General features: G+C 37.6%; 3 protein-coding genes across 3 annotated transcripts; 2 read left to right on the top strand and 1 right to left on the bottom strand.

Moving 5' to 3' along the window:
• LOC132242295 (olfactory receptor 5L2-like) lies at positions 1 to 936 on the top strand. Its single transcript, XM_059711196.1, has one exon. The coding sequence runs from the start codon at positions 1 to 3 to the stop codon at positions 934 to 936; it is 936 nt and encodes a 311-aa protein (XP_059567179.1).
• A 7,493-nt stretch (positions 937 to 8,429) lies between these two features.
• On the top strand, positions 8,430 to 9,368 carry LOC132242294 (olfactory receptor 5I1-like). Its single transcript, XM_059711195.1, has one exon. It carries the CDS (start codon positions 8,433 to 8,435, stop codon positions 9,366 to 9,368), a length of 936 nt encoding a protein of 311 aa, XP_059567178.1. The 5' UTR covers positions 8,430 to 8,432.
• Positions 9,369 to 12,133: 2,765 nt separating this feature from the next.
• LOC132241944 (olfactory receptor 5W2-like) lies at positions 12,134 to 13,072 on the bottom strand. The gene has a single exon (XM_059710894.1). The coding sequence runs from the start codon at positions 13,070 to 13,072 to the stop codon at positions 12,134 to 12,136; it is 939 nt and encodes a 312-aa protein (XP_059566877.1).
• Positions 13,073 to 21,015: the final 7,943 nt, after the last annotated feature.

The raw sequence follows: 21,015 nt of genomic DNA, 5'->3' as shown, positions 1-21,015 counted from the left end.
ATGGGGGAGGGGAACTGCACCTCTGTGACAGAGTTCATTCTTCTTGGATTATCTGATGTCCCTGAGCTGAGAGTCTTTCTCTCCCTGCTGTTCCTTCTGATCTATGGAGTCACGGTTCTGGGCAACCTGGGCATGATCGCACTGATTCAGGTCAGCTCTCGCCTTCACACTCCCATGTACTTTTTCCTGAGCCACTTGTCCTTTGTGGACTTTTGCTACTCCACAATCATCGTGCCAAAGATGCTGTTCAACATTCTAAACAAGGATAAAACCATCTCCTTCCTGGGATGCATAGTACAGTTTTTTTTATTTTGTGTTTATGGAATCACTGAGGTCTTCCTGCTGGCCGTGATGGCCTATGACCGCTTTGTGGCCATCTGCAACCCACTGCTGTACATGGTCACCATGTCCCGGACTCTCTGTGTGGAGCTGGTGTCTTGCTGCTACCTCGGTGGGACTGTGTGTTCTCTGATTCACTTGTGTTTAGCTCTTGAGATCCCATCCTTTAGATCAAATGTGATTAACCATTTCTTTTGTGATCTGCCTCCTCTTTTATCTCTTGCGTGCTCTGATGTCTCTATGAATGAACTGCTGCTTTACATTGTAGCCACTTTCAATGAGATCATCACAATTGTCATCATCCTCACCTCCTACTTGTTTATTCTCATCACCATCCTGAGGATGCACTCTGCAGAAGGAAGACGCAAAGCCTTTTCCACCTGTGCCTCCCACCTCACAGCCATCGTTGTTTTACAAGGAGCAATCCTTTTCTCTTATTGCCGGCCCAGTTCTGGCAGCAGTGTGGATACTGACAAAGTGGCTTCAGTGTTTTACACTGTCGTGATTCCCATGCTGAACCCCCTGATCTACAGCTTGAGGAACAAGGATGTGAAAGAAGCTTTCAAGAAAGTTTTGAGGAGCTCTTTTTTTAGCTAATTAAGGGTTTCATCAGAGATTTTTAAAGAGAGCTTAGTGGGATGAACATTACAGAAAAGCAAAAGGGGGGATTTTACATACTAGAGATCTATGCATGCTTTCTTGTTTTCCATGCTTCTGTCTTATTAAAGCCATATTTTAATAATATTTTTTTGCCTGCAATTATTTTTTGATCAATTAATTTATTGAAATTTGTTGGTGTGACATCCTATATAATAAGGAGCTAATATGCTATTTAGACCAAACGGCAGAACAACCGTCTGGATGACCTTTGGGACAAAGCTGGGGCTGTGAGGGGCTGCGAGGGGCTGCGAGGGGCTGCGAGGGGCTGCGAGGGGCTGTGAGGGGCTGTGAGGGGCTGCGAGGGGCTGCAAGGGGCTGTGAGGGGCTTCGAGGGGCTGTGAGGGCCGCCAAGGCAGCTGGGGCTGCAAGGGCTGAGCCCCTTGTACGAATTTTATGCATTGGGTCTCTAGTTGGTCAATGAAATTATATAGGTTTCACCCTAGTTGGTTTGGCTCAGTGGATAGAGCATTGGCCTATGGACTGAAGAGTCCAGGGTTTGATTCCAGTCAAGGGCACATGCCTGGGTTGCTGGATAGATCTCCAGTAGGGGGCGTGCAGGAGGCAGCCAATCAATGATTCTCTCTCAACATTGTTTCTATCTCTCTCCCTCTCTCGCTCCCTCTCCCCTCCTCTTTGAAATAAAAAATATTTTTAAAAAATCATATAGGTTTCAAGTGTACAATTCTGACACATTATCCTTTTGCCCACCACCCAAAGTCAAATCTTGTTCCATCACCATATATTTGACCCCCTTTACCCTGTCATACACCCCACACCTCTCCCTTTGGTAACCAGCATGCCGTCTGGATGTCTACAAGTTTTTGTTAGTTTTTCTTGTTTGTTCATTTGTTGCTTTAGTTTAAAGCTATATCTTATTATTTTTATTGGCTAGTTCAGCTGCATCTGCTTCCTTTGCTGCTGTTCTCCAATATCTAATTGCTTTGAATGGGTTTTGGGTGTGGTATTGTTAGCATGAATTTTTTGTTTTGAGGTAATATCAGTATATTTCTAGCAAAGTGCACATAGACACATGTCTTTATTATCCTTAATGAATACAACTATTTTTTTAAACTGAATTCACACTTTAACATGGCATGAGTATACATTTGTCTCATATTATGTGTTTTCTCAGGAAAATTTGAAGTGAATTTCCTATGTGTTTATGGGTATTTGGTGTACTACTTTTCAGTCATTTATAATTATTTTCTTTTTTAGTATCCTTTCTATTGAAAGAGTATAATTTTAGAACTTTTAAAACCTTTTTTTTTTGCAAAATAGAGATAATAACACTCTAATATAATAACATTTTCATAAAAATTAAATGCTGTATCTTAGTTCTTAGCATAATAGATGGTATAACTGATTAATACATTATCAGTTGTTATTGCTAGTTTTTACTTTTACCTTTTGTTCTCTCTTTTACTTTAATATTGGATTAAGCAAGTAGATCATGCATTTGATTCCACACCTTTTTAAAGTTTCTATGTCTTTGTTAATTTTTAAAATTGACTCTGGCTGAAATTATGTTAAGCATTCACTATATTTTCTAAATTTATTATATTCTAAACCTATTTATTAGTTTCCTATGGCTTATGAATAAAATTACTGCAAATTTGGTGGATTAAATAATAGATCTTAGTTCTCTTATAGTTCTTGAGTTCATAAATTTGAAATCAATAGCATTGGGCCAAAATCAAGGTGTCAGGAATACTACACCACTCTCTGGGGCTAGGGGACAATCCTTTATCTATTTCAGCTTCTGGTGGCTGCAGACATCCTTGACTTGTGGCCATATCTTTTCTTTTTTATGGGGCGGGTATAGCAAAGGTGGAAATTTAATGAAGAACAAGTACAGACTCCCACGTGGAGAAAGGGAAAGATTCTCACAACTCAGACTCCACGTAGGAAGGGGGGAAAGAGTCCCCGTGACCACATCATTTTAATCTTTAAAGCTAACATCTTCAAACCATTCTATGTCCCAGTTTTAGTAGATCTTCTCATGTGTGTGGGTTGTGTGTGTGTGTGTGTGTGTGTGTGTGTGTGTGTGTGTGTATGAAACAACATTTTGCCTCTCTCTTCTAAGGACATCTGTGATGGCATCTAGAGAGCACCTGGATAATGCAGAATAACTTCCTCATCTCAGTGCCATTAACCTAATCACATCTCTAAACAACCTTTTTTTCAAATGAGTGACACTTTCAGGTTCCAGGGATTAGCACCTGAAATATATGAGGGTACATTTTAAAGCGTAACACACCCATCTGTTTAAGGCTAAATCATAAGATACCTTTCCTATGTTTCTGCAATGTTAATGCTTCATTTGTTTCATTACTTTTTAACATATCCTTTGGTATTTGTTATTGTCCATATATTTATTAAGGTCCCTTATTCAATGCAATATAGTAAAGAAGAGCACTTGACCTGAGATTAAACACCTGGGGGCCAATTCAGATCTTGATGAGTTATTTTGAGGAATATGCTCAAATTTACTTAATCTTGGGTCTCTCAAATATAAACTGGGGATAACCTGCCAGCCTCAAAGTCTTATTGTTGAACTTAAATATAACATACTGCAAGGACCTGGAGCATTAAATACACACTTATGAATACTCCTTAATAAGAACATTTGAGAGCAAGGGTCATTTAAAATATTCCAGTATTACTGGCAAAGACAGCTACTCAGTGTTTTTTAAATAAGTAAGGACTAAAAAAATGAAGATATGTTCCACTTATGATAAAAATGGCATGGTTCTGCATTGGTTTTTGAATACTTTTTATTTTTTGTTAATCCTCACTAAAGGATGTTTTCCATGGATTTTTTTTTAGAGAGAGTGAAAGCGAGGAGGGGAGGGAGAGAGAGGAGAGAGAGAAACATCAATGTGAGAGAGCCACATCAATTGGCTGTCTCCCACACATGCCCCAAGTAGGGCAGGGAACCTGCAACCCAGATAATGCCCTTGTCTGGAATCAAACCCATGACCCTTCAGTTGGCAGGCCAACACTCTAACCACTAAGAAACACCAGCCAGCACTCAAATACTTTCAATGGAGTGAGATTTCCCACATCACCTATGAGAATTTGCATTTTAAGATGAAAGGAGAAAATAGTTTACCTCTGGTCTTCTAATTAGAACAGGGGTTTTCAACCTTATTACTTGTGACATTCAGGACCAGACAATTCTGTTCTATAGGATTTTTTCCTGTGCATTAAGGGGTACTAACAGCATCCTTGGCCCCTCCCTATTAGATGCTAGCCAGCCGTGGGCAAACTACGGCCCGCGGGCCGGATCCAGCCTGTTTGAAATGAATAAAACTAAAAAAAAAAAAAAAGACCGTACCCTTTTATGTAATGATGTTTACTTTGAATTTATATTAGTTCACACAAACACTCCATCCACGCTTTTGTTCTGGCCCTCCGGTCCAGTTTAAGAACCCATTGTGGCCCTCGAGTCAAAAAGTTTGCCCACCCCTGTCCCTTCGTCTCATTTATTCTTATCAAGCAAAAATGTCTCTAGACATCGTCAAATCTCACCTAGAGAGCAAATCCTGATCTGGCGTCACTAACCTAGAATGTGTGAATATGCTTGAGTTCTAGTCTCTCAGAGGAACCTTCAGTATTGAACTTGTCTGTATTTAAGAACTCTTTATAGCTAACCAGGCCCTCAAATTTTAGCCAGTTGCTTTCCAGAACCTATTATGTCCTTTTTCAGAGATCTTTGATTTTAGGGCTTTAGGGGCACAAAGTTACTCTTACTTTAGCATGGATAATTATTGGTCTCCATATCTTATGAAGATGTAGGCATACTTTTGGTATCTAAAAGCTGGTTGTTTTGTTTTATTAGCAAAAAAGAAGTCACATTATATTCAGCTTCACAAAACCTTGGAATGTCAGATTTCTATTTTCTTCCCAAAGTATTTTTATAGGTAACACTCCCAGTTGTCTGGGAATAGCCAAGGAAATCTGAGTGCTCCTCAGACACATTTGAATAGCAAGCACATAAAAGTTTCCTATTTCTTTTAGTGATTTTACTTTACATATATAATCTGGCTACTCCCTTACTTGCAAACTATAGGAATTGATATAGTGTTTATCATCCCCTTACTAATTGCTGTTCAATTTTCTGGTGGGCACCCAGCCTCTCCTGTTCTTGGTGAGTCTTTGTGTTTGCACCCGTGGGATTTGGTGAAATGTTCGTGGCTAGCCATTGAAGACCCAGTGATTGCTTTCTGAGTGGACACTAGGGTACTAGTGATTTAAGTGTGGGATTTTCCTGGAGTTTTTGGGAAAGAAGAGTTTCTTTCTTCTGAGATTAATCCTCTGGAAAGATAGAAGCTTAAATTTTTCTCCTCATTGCGTACTTGTCAAAATCCTTAATGTTCCATTGAAATTATCCTTTTCTCTGTAGAACACTGCCTGACCCAACATATTCACACAGTAAATGTACTTATTGAATGCAGACTCTAGGGTCTATTCTGGCCTTGGGGAGGCAGAATTCTGTTTCAACATGATGCACATATAACACATACCAGAGTTATTAACTTTGTTTGTAATTGGTTTTTCATCTACACGTTGACTTTCAAGATCTCTAATTCTCAACAACCTGATAGATACATTTTTGCTTCTTTCCCAGCAAAATGGGATTTGGTGAAGTGTTCATGGCTAGCTATTGAATTTTTCCATCATCTTATCATATAGCATATTCTGTTGTTTCATAAATTGCTTTGAGCTGGTTAAATCAAATTAGATGCAAATATCATAATCCAATTCTATGTATAACAATTTACTATTTTGAGAGCCAATATTTTTGGAGACACTCTCAAGGTGTAGAAAAACACATTACATCATTTCATTTTTGTTTAATCAGCTCCTCAGTAGAACTGTCTAATTGCTCACATAAATTTTTCCACTGGGATTTGGATATCAGAGTGTGTGTTCCTGGGATTTGATGTGAGCTCAGAAAGTTAATTTCAAAGCCTCAAAGCAAAATATAAAAGGTCTTGCATTATCTAAGGGAACCACAGCCTTCCTAAGGGAGGCACAACTTTCTTCTTCTAGCAGCACAGGCCTACCCAAATGGATTATAACAAATTTGGCAATGGTCAGTTTTTAATCTTTAAGTCACACAATTAATTTTTCCAGTAAAAATTGAACTGATACTGACAACAGTGTAGTAAGAAGGTGAGTGAAAAAGATAATGACCTGGTAAGTGTTTTTACCTTAACCCTAGGATATAAGAGCTTGATGAGGTTTTAGGTGCTTATCTTCTTATAGTCACTTACTTTACACATAGGAAATTGATGTTTTGAGGAAAAATTCCTGGGATAACACAGCTTTTAAATCATCAAGGTATTTTCAACAAAAACAATAGAGTAACAACTAAAAAAAAGCATGTTTAATATGTGATATTCCTAAAACAATGCTCAGGATTATTGGAGGGGATTTAAAGAAGAAAGGAGACATCAAAGCTATCACAGGGAGTAGAGAAATAAATTTTATTATACATTTTAAAATATTAGATTTAACATGTAGGATGTAGTTTGGGATGTGGACCAAAAAGAATTTGCTATTGTTCAGACCAAAATCCTACCTCACTTAGTAAGCTGAAGTGAGAAAGTGGAAACCAGTGCAGATGCCTGGAAGGAAACATTGAAATGAATGAAGGAAAATAAGTAAAAGTAGATACAGGGCAATATTTTTGAGGATGAAATTGACTTCAGTGTTGCTATGTGCTGACAGTTTATGAGAGAAATATTATTAATAATAGTAAAGATTAATAGCAATAATTAATATCTTAATTGACATAAGTAGTCAGAATTCAGTGGTGCAAAGTTGAAGATATTAACTCAGAGAGGAGGGACACAATTTTCCCAGAAAAGGAAAGGAGGGAGAGAGCAAATTACTGATGAATTCAAGTGCTATACAATGATAATATGAGAAAGTTGAGGATAACTTATTTGGTATTCTATATTTTCTCCACAAAATAGAAATTATTTTCTGGTAGTGAGAAAAAGGTCATAGAATGAGACTTAAAAAAAATATGAAGGTTTGCAATAGTTATTAAATGAGGGAAACAAATGTGTATAAATATGAAATGTTAAAGAACAATTATATATAAATATACATAATATAAATCATATATATATACACACACATACATGTGACTTAAAGTGGTGAATTTTATATAATTATAAAATGAACATGTGTCAAAGATTTTACTTAATTCATTGGTTTAAAAGATAACTCAAAGAATTATAGATCAGGTATTCTACAAATAAATACAAGATTGGCTTTTCTCACAGTGGGGGAGGGAAATCAATTGTCTACACTGGACAAACTGTGCATGTCTATAGTCAACTATCACTCGAATTGCTATCAATTATCTACAACTTAAAGATTTGTAAACTAGAGCAAAGACAAAGAAAGGCAGAGATAACTCAGAGAGGTAGATAGAAAAGACTTTTCAACATCTTTCACCATTTTTCACTATAGACAACATAGAAACATTCCTGGATATCATTATCATATTGCCTGGATTGAATTTAATGGATTTGTAAGCATGGGGGTTTCTCTAGCTATATTCCATAGCTCAGATTCCAGATAAAATAAAATGTATGAATTGACAGAATTGCTAGGTTGCCAACTTAGAACAGAGAAATCACAAGATGCTGAGGATATGGAGGCTGGAGAAGAGAATTTAACAAATAATTGATAAGAAAGGGACTGTTGTTCTCCTATTATAGATCATGAAACTGAAACTCAGTGATTAATTGGCCTGTCTAAGGTTTCACAACATTAGGTGACAGAGCTAGGAATCAGCCACTTTTATAACTAATTCAGAACTTCTTTCTGTTAACAGTGGATTTCAAACAACTCTAAGGAGTTCCTTTGTTCTTTAGAAGAGAATGCAGGTCTCAAGGTGAGAAATATCTTTACCTATAAAAGGCTTCACCTTAAACAATAATGCTTTATCTGTTGTGGAAATAAAAACAACACAAATAAAAACAGAGGCTATTTATTCAGAGTTTGCTATGTAATAAAGTGGTTAACTTCTATTACTTGACATTGGTGGAAGATGAGGGAGTTGAAGAAAATAAAAGAGGGAAGCCCAGATTTAGAGTTCAACAACTGGTTTGATGGTGGTGCCATTTAATGTGGAAAATAGCTTTAATTTTATTAACTGATGTCACACCAATAAACTTAATGGCAAAAAGAGAAGTGAAATGTATCAATTTAATAAAAAAGAAAATCTATGCATTATACTACATTAACTGTAGAAATGCCTAGGAGTTATCATGATGCTAAAGTAGATTTAAAATTACTCTTCTATTTATTTTGATAATTTTCTTTTCTATTTTTCATCAGTGTTGAACTTATTATTACTATTGCCATCATTACTCTGCCTCAAGTTCAGGAGTTCAGGAGCACTGCAGAGAATGGAGTTGGAGAATGGCACTGTGATGTCTGAGTTCTTTCTCTTGGGATTTAGTGACCATCCGGAACTTCAGAATGTTCTTTTCGCTGTGTTTTTTTCCATCTACTCTGTTACCCTGATAGGGAACCTTGGGATGGTTTTGTTAATCACAACCAGTTCCCACTTGCACACCCCTATGTACTTTTTCCTCTGCATGCTGTCTTTCATAGATGCATGCTACTCTTCTGTCATTGCCCCCAAATTACTTGTGGACTTGGTTTCCAACAAGAAGACCATTTCTTACCATGGCTGTGTTGCACAGTTATATTTTTTCTGCTCTTTGGTTGACACAGAATCTTTCCTCTTGGCTGCCATGGCTTATGACCGGTATATAGCAATCTGCAACCCACTGCTGTATACTGTTATTATGTCTAAGAGGATTTGCTGTCAGCTTGCTATTGGAGCATTTTTGGGGGGCACCATCAGCTCAGTTATTCACACCACTAATACTTTCCATCTGTCTTTCTGCTCCAAAGAAATTAACCACTTTTTTTGTGATATCTCCCCGCTCTTTTCTTTGTCCTGCACTGACACTTACAAGCATGACATTGTCCTGGTAGTCTTTGCTAGTTTGGTGGAAGCTATCTGTCTTCTCACAGTTCTTCTCTCATATGTCTGCATCATAGCAGCTATTCTTAAAACAGGTTCTGCCGAGGGAAGAAGAAAAGGGTTCTCCACTTGTGCTTCCCACCTGACTGTGGTCACTATTTACCATGGGACCCTCATTTTCATTTATTTGCGTCCCAGCACTGATCATTCACTGGATATTGACAAAGTGACCTCTGTGTTCTATACATTGATTATACCCATGTTGAACCCCTTAATCTATAGTTTAAGGAACAAAGATGTAAAAAATGCCTGTAGGAAGGTGATTAGCTCAAAATTTCTTTCTCTTTAAGAAAGGATGAAAAAGGGCCTGACAAGTTTTCAACAATGTCTAGATTTTACATTTGGTTCTGAACTATTAGAAGTTAGTTTAATATGGATGTCCCCAAATCTGTGGGTAATGAAGCCTCAACCAAAGAATAGAGCATGATGCCATGGACAATATAGCATTCTTTCTTTCAGTGCCAGGAGTTGAGTGACAGATAGGAAGTTAATTGGCTAAGGTCATAGAGCTGACAAGTAAATGATATAATACTTGAACTCAGATATGAACTCATGTCAGTTTTACTTCAAAGTCTAGTTGTTATCTTATACCTTCTCCCATCATTATCATTTTCTTGCAATTCTATATAATAAAGAGATAATATGCCAATTGACCATCACACTCTCACATAAGATGGCTGCCCCATGTGGGCACAAGATGGCCACCCCCATGTGGGCACAAGATGACTGGCAGGGGCGGGAAGTTGTGGGTGATCAGGCCAGCAGGGGAGGGCATTTAGGGGCAACCAGGCCAGCAGGTGAGGGCAGTTAGGGGCAACCAGGCCAGCAAGTGAGGGCAGTTAGGGGTGACCAGGCCATCAGAGGAGGACAGTTGGGGGGGACCAGGCCTGCAGGGGAGGGCAGTTAGGGGGGACCAGGCCAGTAGGAGAGGGCAGTTAAGGGGGACCAGGTTGCAGGGGTGGGCAGTTAGGGGTGACTGGGCCAGCAGGGGAGGGCAGTTGGGGGTGACTGGGCCAGCAGGCGAGGGCAGTTGGGGGTGATTGGGCCAGCAGGCGAGGGCAGTTGGGGGTGTTTGGGCTGGCAGGGGAGCAGTTAGGCTGGCCAGGGAGTGGTTAGGGGCAATCAGGCTGGCAGGCAGAAGTGGTTAGGGGCAATCAGGCAGGCAGGCAGGCAAGTGGGTGGGAGCCAGCAGTCCCAGGTTGTGAGAAGGATGTCCGACTGCCAGATTAGGCCCGATCCCTGTCTGGCAGTCGGACATCCCCCAAGGGGTCTCAGATTGGAGAGGATGAATGCTGGGCTGAGGGACACCCCCCCCACCACACAAATTTTGTGCACAGAGCCTCTAGTTAATATAATTTAAAAAACAAACCCCCCAAAAAACCTGGTATCCTAACAACCTGTAAAGGCTATTAGAATCTTCAGAAAATATTTAAAAGACATATTTGAAATATTTTTATCTTAAATTTCTGTTCAAACAGTAATGCAAGACTAGTAACTTGCTGAAAACTGCATATTTTTAATGTGTTGTTCTATTCTCACGATGTTTGAAGTACATAATAGCTCATGATACACAATACAGGAATATATAAAATTATGGGAGAGGATTTAAATAAAACACCTGTGTAACCCATTATTTCATGTTTATTTTTTTGACACCACCTAAATTAAAATGAATACTCTTGAGAATCTGAAATTGTGTTGTTTTTCATAACTGGATACATTCTTAATTGATCACAGTGCAAACAATATATGCAATGAACTTAGTTTTTAGGATAGATTGTAGGATTACCTAATATTCATCTACTCATCAATACTTTGTTTAAAATATAGTTACTGTTTATTTCACAGATACAAAGAGAGTAAATATAAATAGGTACAAATGGAATATCAATCCAAATACTATCTTGTTATTTGTTTTTATTTCACTGAACCATTATTAAGTTAATAAATCTATCTTTTAATTTAAACTCTATCAGTTGGGTATTTTAGCTTTCTATATTTATTTTAACTAGTGTAATGCTATGAACACAAGGGAAATGAAGTCCTCTTTTCCATTGGCCTTTGGAAAGGCTCAGTCCTTTATCCTCCAACTTCCATTTATGCAGTTTCTGTCCAGTTGTCAATAGCATCATGTCTGTTCTCTAGAGTGAGGCAAGAAGGGAAATCCACAGGCTGACGTGAAGACTGTGAGGTGTGATAAAAATCTAGAGCTGCTGATATGGGGTTTGTCTATTGATATAACTGGGCCAGAATGATGAGAAATAGAAGATCCAAGAATATTTTTACATCAAATAATTTTCCCTTGATTCTTATCACAGCCAACACCAAAAGACAAGAAGTTCAGATAGATTTCATCTAAGATGAAGATCATAGAATAACATTGAACAAGAGAATTCTTTTTTGCATCATATTTCAGCCTACACAATAATATTAACCAAGCATTTTGAAAGCTGTCCTGGAACTGGGCATTACTAATAGCAAAGGAGAAATGATGGTCGACAAAGTAGGCAAGGGTTGTGCCTTCATGGAACTTTGAATATAGGAGATTTCTGATTTATTTCTATTTATTTACTTACTATTTTTATCCCTTTAAGTGTTAGGATAGAATATTTATAGGGTGATGTACCTAGTATATGGGGAGGAGACAAACCTTCCTATGTGCTAAACCTAATTTAACCCATTTAACCTCCCTTTTGACTGATCAAGTTTATTAACCCCATATATATAAATAATCTTAAGGAGGATATGTTGAATTGACAAGAGAAGTAGTTGCTATTTGCATGATGTCTCTCTTGGACATACTCATGAACAGAGAATGTAAGTATGAAAAGACTCTCTTTGCAAAAGAGTGAAGTGAACCTATAATTACTTGCCCTGAGTTGGGAGAAAAAGCTAAAACCAATAATTAGTGCACCTTACTTGCATTTCAGGCACAAAGGTAAGAAATGGGAAACACCCAGAAGTTTGTATTGGAGACTACAGGAACCTATGCCACAGTACTTAAAGCTTAGTACTCAGATTCCTTCAATAAATCCCTTTTGAGTAAACATACTTTCACCCAGAACATAACTTAGTGCCAACTGCTTTTTTCAAGGCAGCTTTCACATCCTTATTCCTTAAGCTGTAGATCAGTGGGTTTAACATGGGGATGACAACTGTGTAGAAAACAGAAGCCATTTTGTCCGTGTCCATGGAGTAACTCGTGCTGGGTCGGAAATACATGAACAAGAGCGTACCAAAAAATATCGCCACAGCAGTTAGGTGGGAGGCACAGGTAGAGAAGGCTTTGTGTCTGCCCTCTGCTGAATTCATTCTAAGGATGGTGGTTATGATGTAGCTGTAGGAGAGGAGGACAGTGATGATGCTGGACCCCACAACACAGCCAATGAAAGTGAACATCACTATCTCATTGATGGTTGTATCTGAGGAGGACAGAGCTAGTAAGGGTGGGATATCACAGAAAAAGTGATTGATGATGTTGGAATTGCAGAATAATAATCGGAATGTGAAACAGGTGTGGATGGCCGAATCCACCAAGCCCGTGATGTAGGCAATAGCCACGAGCTGGGTGCAGATGCTTCTGGACATGGCAGTTGTATAAAGAAGTGGATTACAGATGGCCACATAACGGTCATATGCCATGACAGCCAACATGAGACATTCCACATCTGCAAAAGCACCAAAAAAGTACATCTGAATGGCACATAAATTATATGGAATATTTTTTTGCTCAGATAAAAAATCAACTAACATCTTGGGAGAGATAGTGGAGGAGTAGCAGACATCACAGAAAGACAGGTTGCTCAGGAAATAATACATGGGCGTGTGGAGTCTGGGGTCCATGTTGATCAGCAGGATCATCCCTAGATTGGCGATCACGGTGATGCCATAAACCAGCAGGAAGAGCACAAAGAGCCCCCGCTGCACATCCTGTCTGCCAGAAAGTCCTAGGAGTATGAAGTCAGCAAACACAGTGCAGTTCTCAGCAGCCATCACTCAGGTCTGGAAACCCCTGATATTAAAGAAGGAAGAGGAAGTGGGGTTCATATCATATTACTATTTTTCTGTAATTAGAAAAAGAGATAAGCATTTTGCTAAGTATGCTTTGGGTAAAATGACTCTCTTGGTATATATCCAAGTAAGTATAAATTGATAAAGTGATTATGCCAATAATACTGCCTACATTTATATAGCACTGTCTACAGCAGTGGATCTCAACCTGCGGGTCGCGACCCCTTTGGTGGTCGAATGACCCTTTCACAGGGGTTGCCTAAGACCATCCTGCATATCAGATATTTACATTATGATTCATAACAGTAGCAACATTACAGTTATGAAGTAGCAACGAAAATAATTTTATGGTTGGGCCACAACATGAGGAACTGTATTTAAAGGGCCAGAAAGTTGAGAACCACTTGTTTAGAGTTTGCAGTGCACTTTCATTCAAAATCAATCATATTATTTTCACACCAACCTATGCAGAACTTATGATAATTTTTACTACTTCTATCTTATGTTAAGAAATTGATGTCCTCAATGTTCTGTTCTATGATGTCCTCATAGTTCTAAATGATGTCCTCATAGATCTTCATGATGTCCTCATAGTTCTAAAATTCATTTGGTCCAGATAACCCACATATTCTGACAATAATGTTTTTCTTTTTAGTGTTGTAGAACTATTCTATCCTGTAATAGAGAAGTGTAGTTAATGAGAGGTTCAGGTAATGAATATATTTCTTTTTTATTTCTTCATTAATCCAATTGTGAAATAGGCAGAGTGATTATAGGTTCCTAGATATAATGTTCACCTAATACCCCATCAACTCCTCAGTTTCTAAGCAGCCTTAACAAACAAGGGATAGCAATGGTCTCTGATCCAGGACCCAGTGGAGCAGTGAGGGTGATGCTTGCTGGAGTAGTTTTGGAGGGTCCCTGATGCTAGCGCTAACCAGGTCTCTTCTGACAGCAGCTGTTGCTCAGGGGAAATGATGGAAAGTTTTTGCGATACTATTCACATATATGACTGAAAGGAAACAAAGAGAGTACCAACTACTGTGTAAGCCCTTCAACTCTAATCTGCTAGAATCCATATGATCTATTCACCAACAGGTCAGATCTGTAAGACATACTTAAAAATACTCACTGGTGCACAGTCCCATTACCCCTGAAAGATTCATGTCTAAACTATAACCCCATCCCACATCCCTCGAAATTGTAATATTGCTTTATTGTTTTCATTGATCCCTATTTAACATGAACATCTCCAAGTTCTCCTTCAGTGGTGTTGGTGGTCTTTGGGAGGCCAATGGAATCCTACATCCCACTGTTATATTTTACCCAATCAATTGCTGTATATAATATCATCAGTGACCTTCTCATTTCTGTGGGAATATAAAGAAAGTAGAGTTGAGAATAGATGAAAGACAAAAAAAGAATATATACATAATAATCCAGTGACTAATGTTCAGCCTTCCAAAACCTTAGCCTAAACTTCTCTAGACAGATGAGCAAAAAGTATTTTATGCCCAGCCGAACTGGATCAGGGGTTGAGCATTGACCCATGTACCAGGAAGTCAGGGATTGATACCCGGTCGGGACACATGCCTGGGTTGCGGGTTCCATCCCTGGTGGGGACATGCAGGAGGCAGACAATCAATGAATGTCTCTCGTCATTGATGTTTCTATCTCTCCCTCTCTCTGAAACAGTGGTGCTCAACCTTCTGGCCCTTTAAATACAGTTCCTCATGTTGTGACCCAACCGTAAAATTATTTTCGTTGCTACTTCATAACTGTAATGTTGCTACTGTTATGAATCGTAATGTAAATATCTGATATGCAGGATGGTCTTAGGCGACCCCTGTGAAAGGGTCGTTCAACCACTAAAGGGGTTGCGACCCACAGGTTGAGAACCGCTGCACTGAAATCAATAAAAAATATATTAAAAATGTTTCCCATCTAAAAATGAATATATTTTATAAAATATACAAAAGGAAAGGTTACAACAAAAATAATAAAAATGATCTACCACCTCCCCAACCCATGTTTACATTTTATTGTATTTATAGCTAAGTACATGTATTTAAATTAAATAAATGAAAAAAAATCTGTATGGACATGGCTTTGCTGGTATCACTGGTGCCCCTCAACATAATACTAAGTGAACAATTGTCTAGTTATAAAGTCTTTCTTCCAGAAAATGGTTATCTGATCCTGAGAGATGGCCATTGTCATATAAGTGCATGACAGTGCTACCAAGGAAAACAGGTTTAGTCAAGGCTCCCTGTGACATGAAACAGGAAAGGAAGGCACTGCATGTTGTTATAAATATATCTATACTATAAGTAAAGTAGTTTTTTAGGAAAATAAAAAATAATTATTTAATTAAAATATTCTCTGAATGTAGTATGCCTTACCAATTTCACAAACCTATCTCAAAACTACAAATAAGCTACTAAAGTTTTTAAATTCATACTGAAATCCTGCCATTTTTTATCATCTGCTAGTCCATAATCCTTATTTTTATAAAACCTTATAAAGTTATATATACAGGGTACCCCCCAAAATGTGTAGATACTTTAACAGCTGATAGCTGGATTGATGTTTCTTTTTTTCTTTTCAGATTTAACCCATTGGAATCAACAAAGATTCACAGTGTGTGTATACATTTTTGAGACATTGAATATGTGGATATATACATCATTTGAAATTTTATACTTATTTAAAATTTTTTTATAAGCAAGTGAATTTCAGGATGGAAACATCCTTGCACTAAATACTGAACTAAAATTTTCAGCGGTAGTCTTTGAGCTTTAACACTAATGATATCCAATATGATAGAAATTTTATATATTGTCACTAAAGAAAAAAACTTGATTTTATCACTGACAATGCTTCTGTATGTTAGTAAATGAAAATAATTATTTTTATTTTATAATTATATTTTAGTTTATGTTTATTGTTGACACTGTTACAGATGTCTCCATCTTCCACCCCTTTGCCCACCTAAATGAAACTTTTTATGCTACCGTTTTGGTGTATGGCATCTTAGTGTTTACTGAAACCTGAAACACGTTTTGCAGATCTAGTTTATCACTCACCTTCATTGGTTGCATGACTGAGGCCAAAAGGACAAATCCCTTTTCAAGACAAAGAAATGTGATAAAAAAGAAGTTAAAACAAAGTGTGGAAATTGACATATGTTTTTATTTTAAGCTGCCTTTCCCATTTAAATAATAAGGTACAGAAACCTACCTGAAATGAGCAAGTCTTTCTGTCCTTATCTCTGATACTTCAACAATAGGCAGATTGCATTTTATTTCTACCTCATGACTGTTGGGACAAATCTCTAAAGCCTCGGCCTCCACTCCTCTGTGTTGTGAGAATATGATTAATTAGATTCCGCTTCTGTGTTTTCCCCTGTGAATGCTGCAACAACTTTAGCAAATGCTCAAAGTTTTAATCCTTCACTCCTTTGAGTAAATTGGTCAGTGTCAGACATTTAACAGACTTTATTTGAATGCTGTGCTTCATGCTACCATGGGTCTATATTCTCCTCTGGTGAAAGCAGATGTCTGATGAACTTAGATTTTGATCTGCTTTTCATTGTTTATCCTGTTTCCTCCACTTCTGAAACACCTCCTTCACTTCTCACTTAGAAATATGGTCATCTCACATATTGCTATTTTCATTAGTATTGTCAGATTCCTTCCCACAAGTACACATCAACTGCCTTCATTGCAAGGATTTTTTTTTTTTGACTGTGTAAGGGTAGGAAACTTTTTCCTTCTTCTGTTCTGTTTTCTTTGACTGGCCTAATAGGAAATTGGCATCACACAAATTAACAGGAGAAAGACAAATAGAATTTTGCATGGAGAGGAGACCCATATCAAATGTGAGACTCAAAGAGGTGAACAAAGGACGCAGTTTATATACCATGTAGACAGAAAAACAATAAATGTGTGAAAAATTCAAGACAAGACAAAGGAGACTTTAGGGTTGGGATAGTGAAGAAGTTACAAGTTTTGTTTATATAACCTTCCCAGCTCTAAATTCCCTATCTCTGGTGATAAGAAAGCAAATAGAAATTGTTGCAAATTGAATACTAATGTGAATACTACTTTGCTTTTTTAAGTTTTAAATATATACTTTTAGTAATAAATTTCCCTTACAACTTAAACTTTATAAATTGGGTACTTTAGTTTTTTCTATAATTTTAACTAATATAATGCTATGGACACTTCAAGGGAGACTGGCGTCCTTTCCTCCAGTGACATTAGAGAATGTCCTGTTCCTTTTACTCCCAACCTTTATTTATGCAGCTTCTGTAGAGTTGTCAATAGGACCATATCTGTTCATCAGAATGAGGGAAAGAGGGGAAATCCACAGGCTGATGTGAAAACTATGACATATTTCTTTATGTTGTACGACCTGCCAGCTGTGGGGGATTATTTTTGCATTGTCCCTTTATTGAGTAATACTTTATTTTGAGTTTGAATCATTTATAAAATGTATAATACTCATTACATTAGCTATACATCTTGAATATTACTAGAGTTAATTTAATTGCCAGAGATCTATAAAGGCAAAATTCGTTTAAACAATAAGAAAGATAAGATGTGTAAGGCGTATAGAATTTGTGCGCTCCAATAGTTCAGGAAATTTTATGTTTCTTCTTGTTTTTCTTGTGTGTTGCTATGTAGTTAGTTATTCCTAGCTTCTAACGGTTGAATAATCTCAGGCAAAATTCAGTGAAATCAATATATTTTTAATTTTGTAAAACTGCTCTTATTGACTAGTTTTAATGTCTTTTCACAGTGTATTGCTCTTGCGTGTGTGATGATCCCAATACTAAAACACCAGATGTACTCCTGTGGGAGATGCTACGGCAAATCTCAAACCACCTAAGTAATTGCTAGCAACATACCAGCAGATAAACGTAAGAAAATGCTATATGTATAGTACTTGAGAGCTTTACCACCATTCTCTGCCTCCCTGGTATGTATTTGGCGGAGGCGGGGTCATTCTTGGTCACCTTCTTCTGATTCCCTTCCATACTTATTTTCCCCGCAGGCACTCCCTCCCCAGGGATGTCCTTTTCCTCAGGCTGCACTCCCCTGAGGCAGGATCCAAACTTTACCTCTGGAAACATGGAAGCCCCTCCAGACAGGTAGTCTAACTCCCAGTCCCCATTAAATGCATAACCTGGGTAGCAATATATTGCTGAAAATTGGGTAATGTAAATTTTTTCTCAAAGGATTTATGTTCTAATAGAACAGCTTTCTTTAACTATGGGGTGTGGGTGAAGATTTACAAAATAATTTAAGATATCAGACACAAACAATTGTGAAAAATATTTCTTTGTTGCATGGCTTTCTTTATATCACTGTTGCCTCCAAACATAATAGTGCATAGATAACTGTCTACTTATCATCTCCTTCTTCCAGAAAATGGTTGTCTGTTCTTGAGGCAATGACTATCATCATATAAGTTCAGTACATGACAATACTACCAAAGATAATGAGGTTTAATGAGGCTTCCTGATGCAGCAAACAGGAAAAGTAGGGGCTGCTGGTTGCTAAATATGACTCTGTCCTATAAGCAAGTCAGTATCATAGTAAATATAGGCTAATCACTTAATAAAATGTTCTATGAAAGTTGTATGCTTTATTAATTCACAATTAGCCTATGTCTTGAAAGTGTATTATCTTGATTTAAAAATTAATAATGAAATCCTGCAGTTGTCAATAATCTGATAGTAAATGGGATTTGTTATCCTGAAATCTTTTAAAGTTTTTTATTTATATATCTACATGTATATATTAGATAAACATTTGATGTCATCTATATATAAAAAGGCCTTAGCGAACATTATGACTAGATGGCTGGACAACTGGCTGGTAGCTATGACGTGCATTGACCACCAGGGGGCAGATGCTCAATGCAGGAGCTGCCCCTTGTGGTCAGTGCACTTCCACAGCCAACCTCCTGTAGACCCTTCCCCCAGGCCAGCAGGCCCTGATCAGTCTCCAATCCTCAGCCAGGCCGAGAGACCCCACCCATGCACAAATTTGTGCACCGACCCTCTAGTATACATATATTTATCTATTAAGTAAAGTAAGTGAAAACAGAAATGAAAACATCCCTGCCACAAAAACCTTAGAAAACATTTAACAACATTTCAGAGACAGCCTGTGAGCCTAACACAAATAGATGTCCAATAGGATGGGTAGTTTTGTATGTTTTCCCTAAGAAAACAGAATTGATTTCATCACTGACAATAATTTTTCATAGAAACTAATAAATGAAAATTATAATGCTACAGTTTGGGTGTACATCATGTTTAGTGTTTTCTGCCACATGAAATACTCCTTATAGAACTATTCTATCACTCTTCCTCTTTGGCTTGCCACAGCACTTATAATCCATATGTGTGGGTGAACTCTGCATAGGACACATTTCTTGAAAGCAAACAAGACATGATAAAAAAAGAAAGTGAAAACAACAGACTTTGTGCAAATTGTCACATTATTGTAATTTAAGTTTTTTAAATTAAAATAAAAGGTAAAATAAATGTTCCTGAGAAACATGTATTTCTGTCTTTTTGAAAATATACATTTTTATTGATTTCAAAGAGGAAGAGAGAGGGAGAAAGAGATAAAAACATCAATGATGAGAGAAAATCATTAATCAGCTGTTTTCTGCATGCCTCCTACTGGGGTTTGAGCCTGCAACGTAGGTATGTGCCCTGACTAGGAATCAAACAGTGACCTCCTGGTTTATAGTTTGATGTTCAACCACTGAGCAACACCAGCCAGACTACAATTCTGTCTTTTTTCTGGAAACATTATGTATGTGTGTATCTGTTGATAGATGAAAATTTGATTGTGGATGGTGTTCACATATTTTTCTAGATGTATATTTCAGTATGTGATCCATATGGACTTGGATTTATACATAATGGTATTTATAGTGTATCTCTTATTATTTGAAAAAACAGGAGCAAATATTAAATTAATGTATACAATGATATTTCTTGCACAGAGATAAAAACATTTACTTATGAAATTTGATTACAATGTAAATAAGTGAAATATTTAATTTCCTTATACTAATGACAAAGGAGTTCTGACAAATTCACACAGGTCTAACAGGAAATATTATTGTCCATTAGATTAAATAGGTTATTTATCTGAGTAAGCAGATATCAAATGATTCCTTTACAAATTACTCAATACTTAATTACTTAGTTTTGTTAACAAAGCATGGAACAGATGGACAGATATCAGGAGGAAAGGGGGGTTAGGCTGGGAGATTAACCAAAGAACTTATATGCATATTTGAAAAGCCCATGGACACAGATAATATGGTGAAGGCCAGGGGTGGGGCGGGAGCCAGGTGGAGGGGGGCAAAGAGGGAAAATGGGGGACATCTGTAATATTCTCAACAATAATAATAAAAAAGAACGAAATTGAGCTTTCTGCTACAACATAGTTGGACCTTAAGGGCATTATGTTAATTGAAATAAGTTAGAGAAAGACTACTACCATATAATATTATATATATTTGGAACTGAAAAACAAAATAAATGAACCAAAAATATGAACTCTAGATATAGAAAAAAGATTGGAGGATTGAACATTACCTCAGATGGGAATGGGAGTGGGAAAAATGAGTGATCCAGGTCAAAAGTACAAATTTCTAGTTTTAAAATAAACTAGTGGCCTGGTGCACAAAATTCATGTATGGCTGCACAAAATTCAGCTTGGCCTGCACCCTCTCCAATCTGGGACCCCCGGGGGATGTCCTACACAGTGATCAGGCCTAAACCGGCAGTCGGACATCCCTCCCACAATCCGGGACCGCTGGCTCCTAACTGCTCGCCTGCCTGCCTGCCTGGTTGCCCCTAATTGCTTCTGCCTGCCAGCCTGATCGCCCCC

The sequence above is a fragment of the Myotis daubentonii genome, chromosome 9 (genome assembly GCF_963259705.1).
Source record: "Myotis daubentonii chromosome 9, mMyoDau2.1, whole genome shotgun sequence".
NCBI classification, from domain to species: domain Eukaryota; kingdom Metazoa; phylum Chordata; class Mammalia; order Chiroptera; family Vespertilionidae; genus Myotis; species Myotis daubentonii.
Note: the sequence above shows the minus strand (reverse complement) of the source record. Positions and strands in the feature narration are given on the sequence as shown.

Bases quoted from the DNA above. Each gene is read 5' to 3' on its own strand.
- LOC132242295 (XM_059711196.1), top strand. From the start codon at position 1: ATGGGGGAGGGGAACTGCACCTCTGTGACAGAGTTCATTCTTCTTGGA.
- LOC132242294 (XM_059711195.1), top strand. From the start codon at position 8,433: ATGGAGTTGGAGAATGGCACTGTGATGTCTGAGTTCTTTCTCTTGGGA.
- LOC132241944 (XM_059710894.1), bottom strand. From the start codon at position 13,072: ATGGCTGCTGAGAACTGCACTGTGTTTGCTGACTTCATACTCCTAGGA.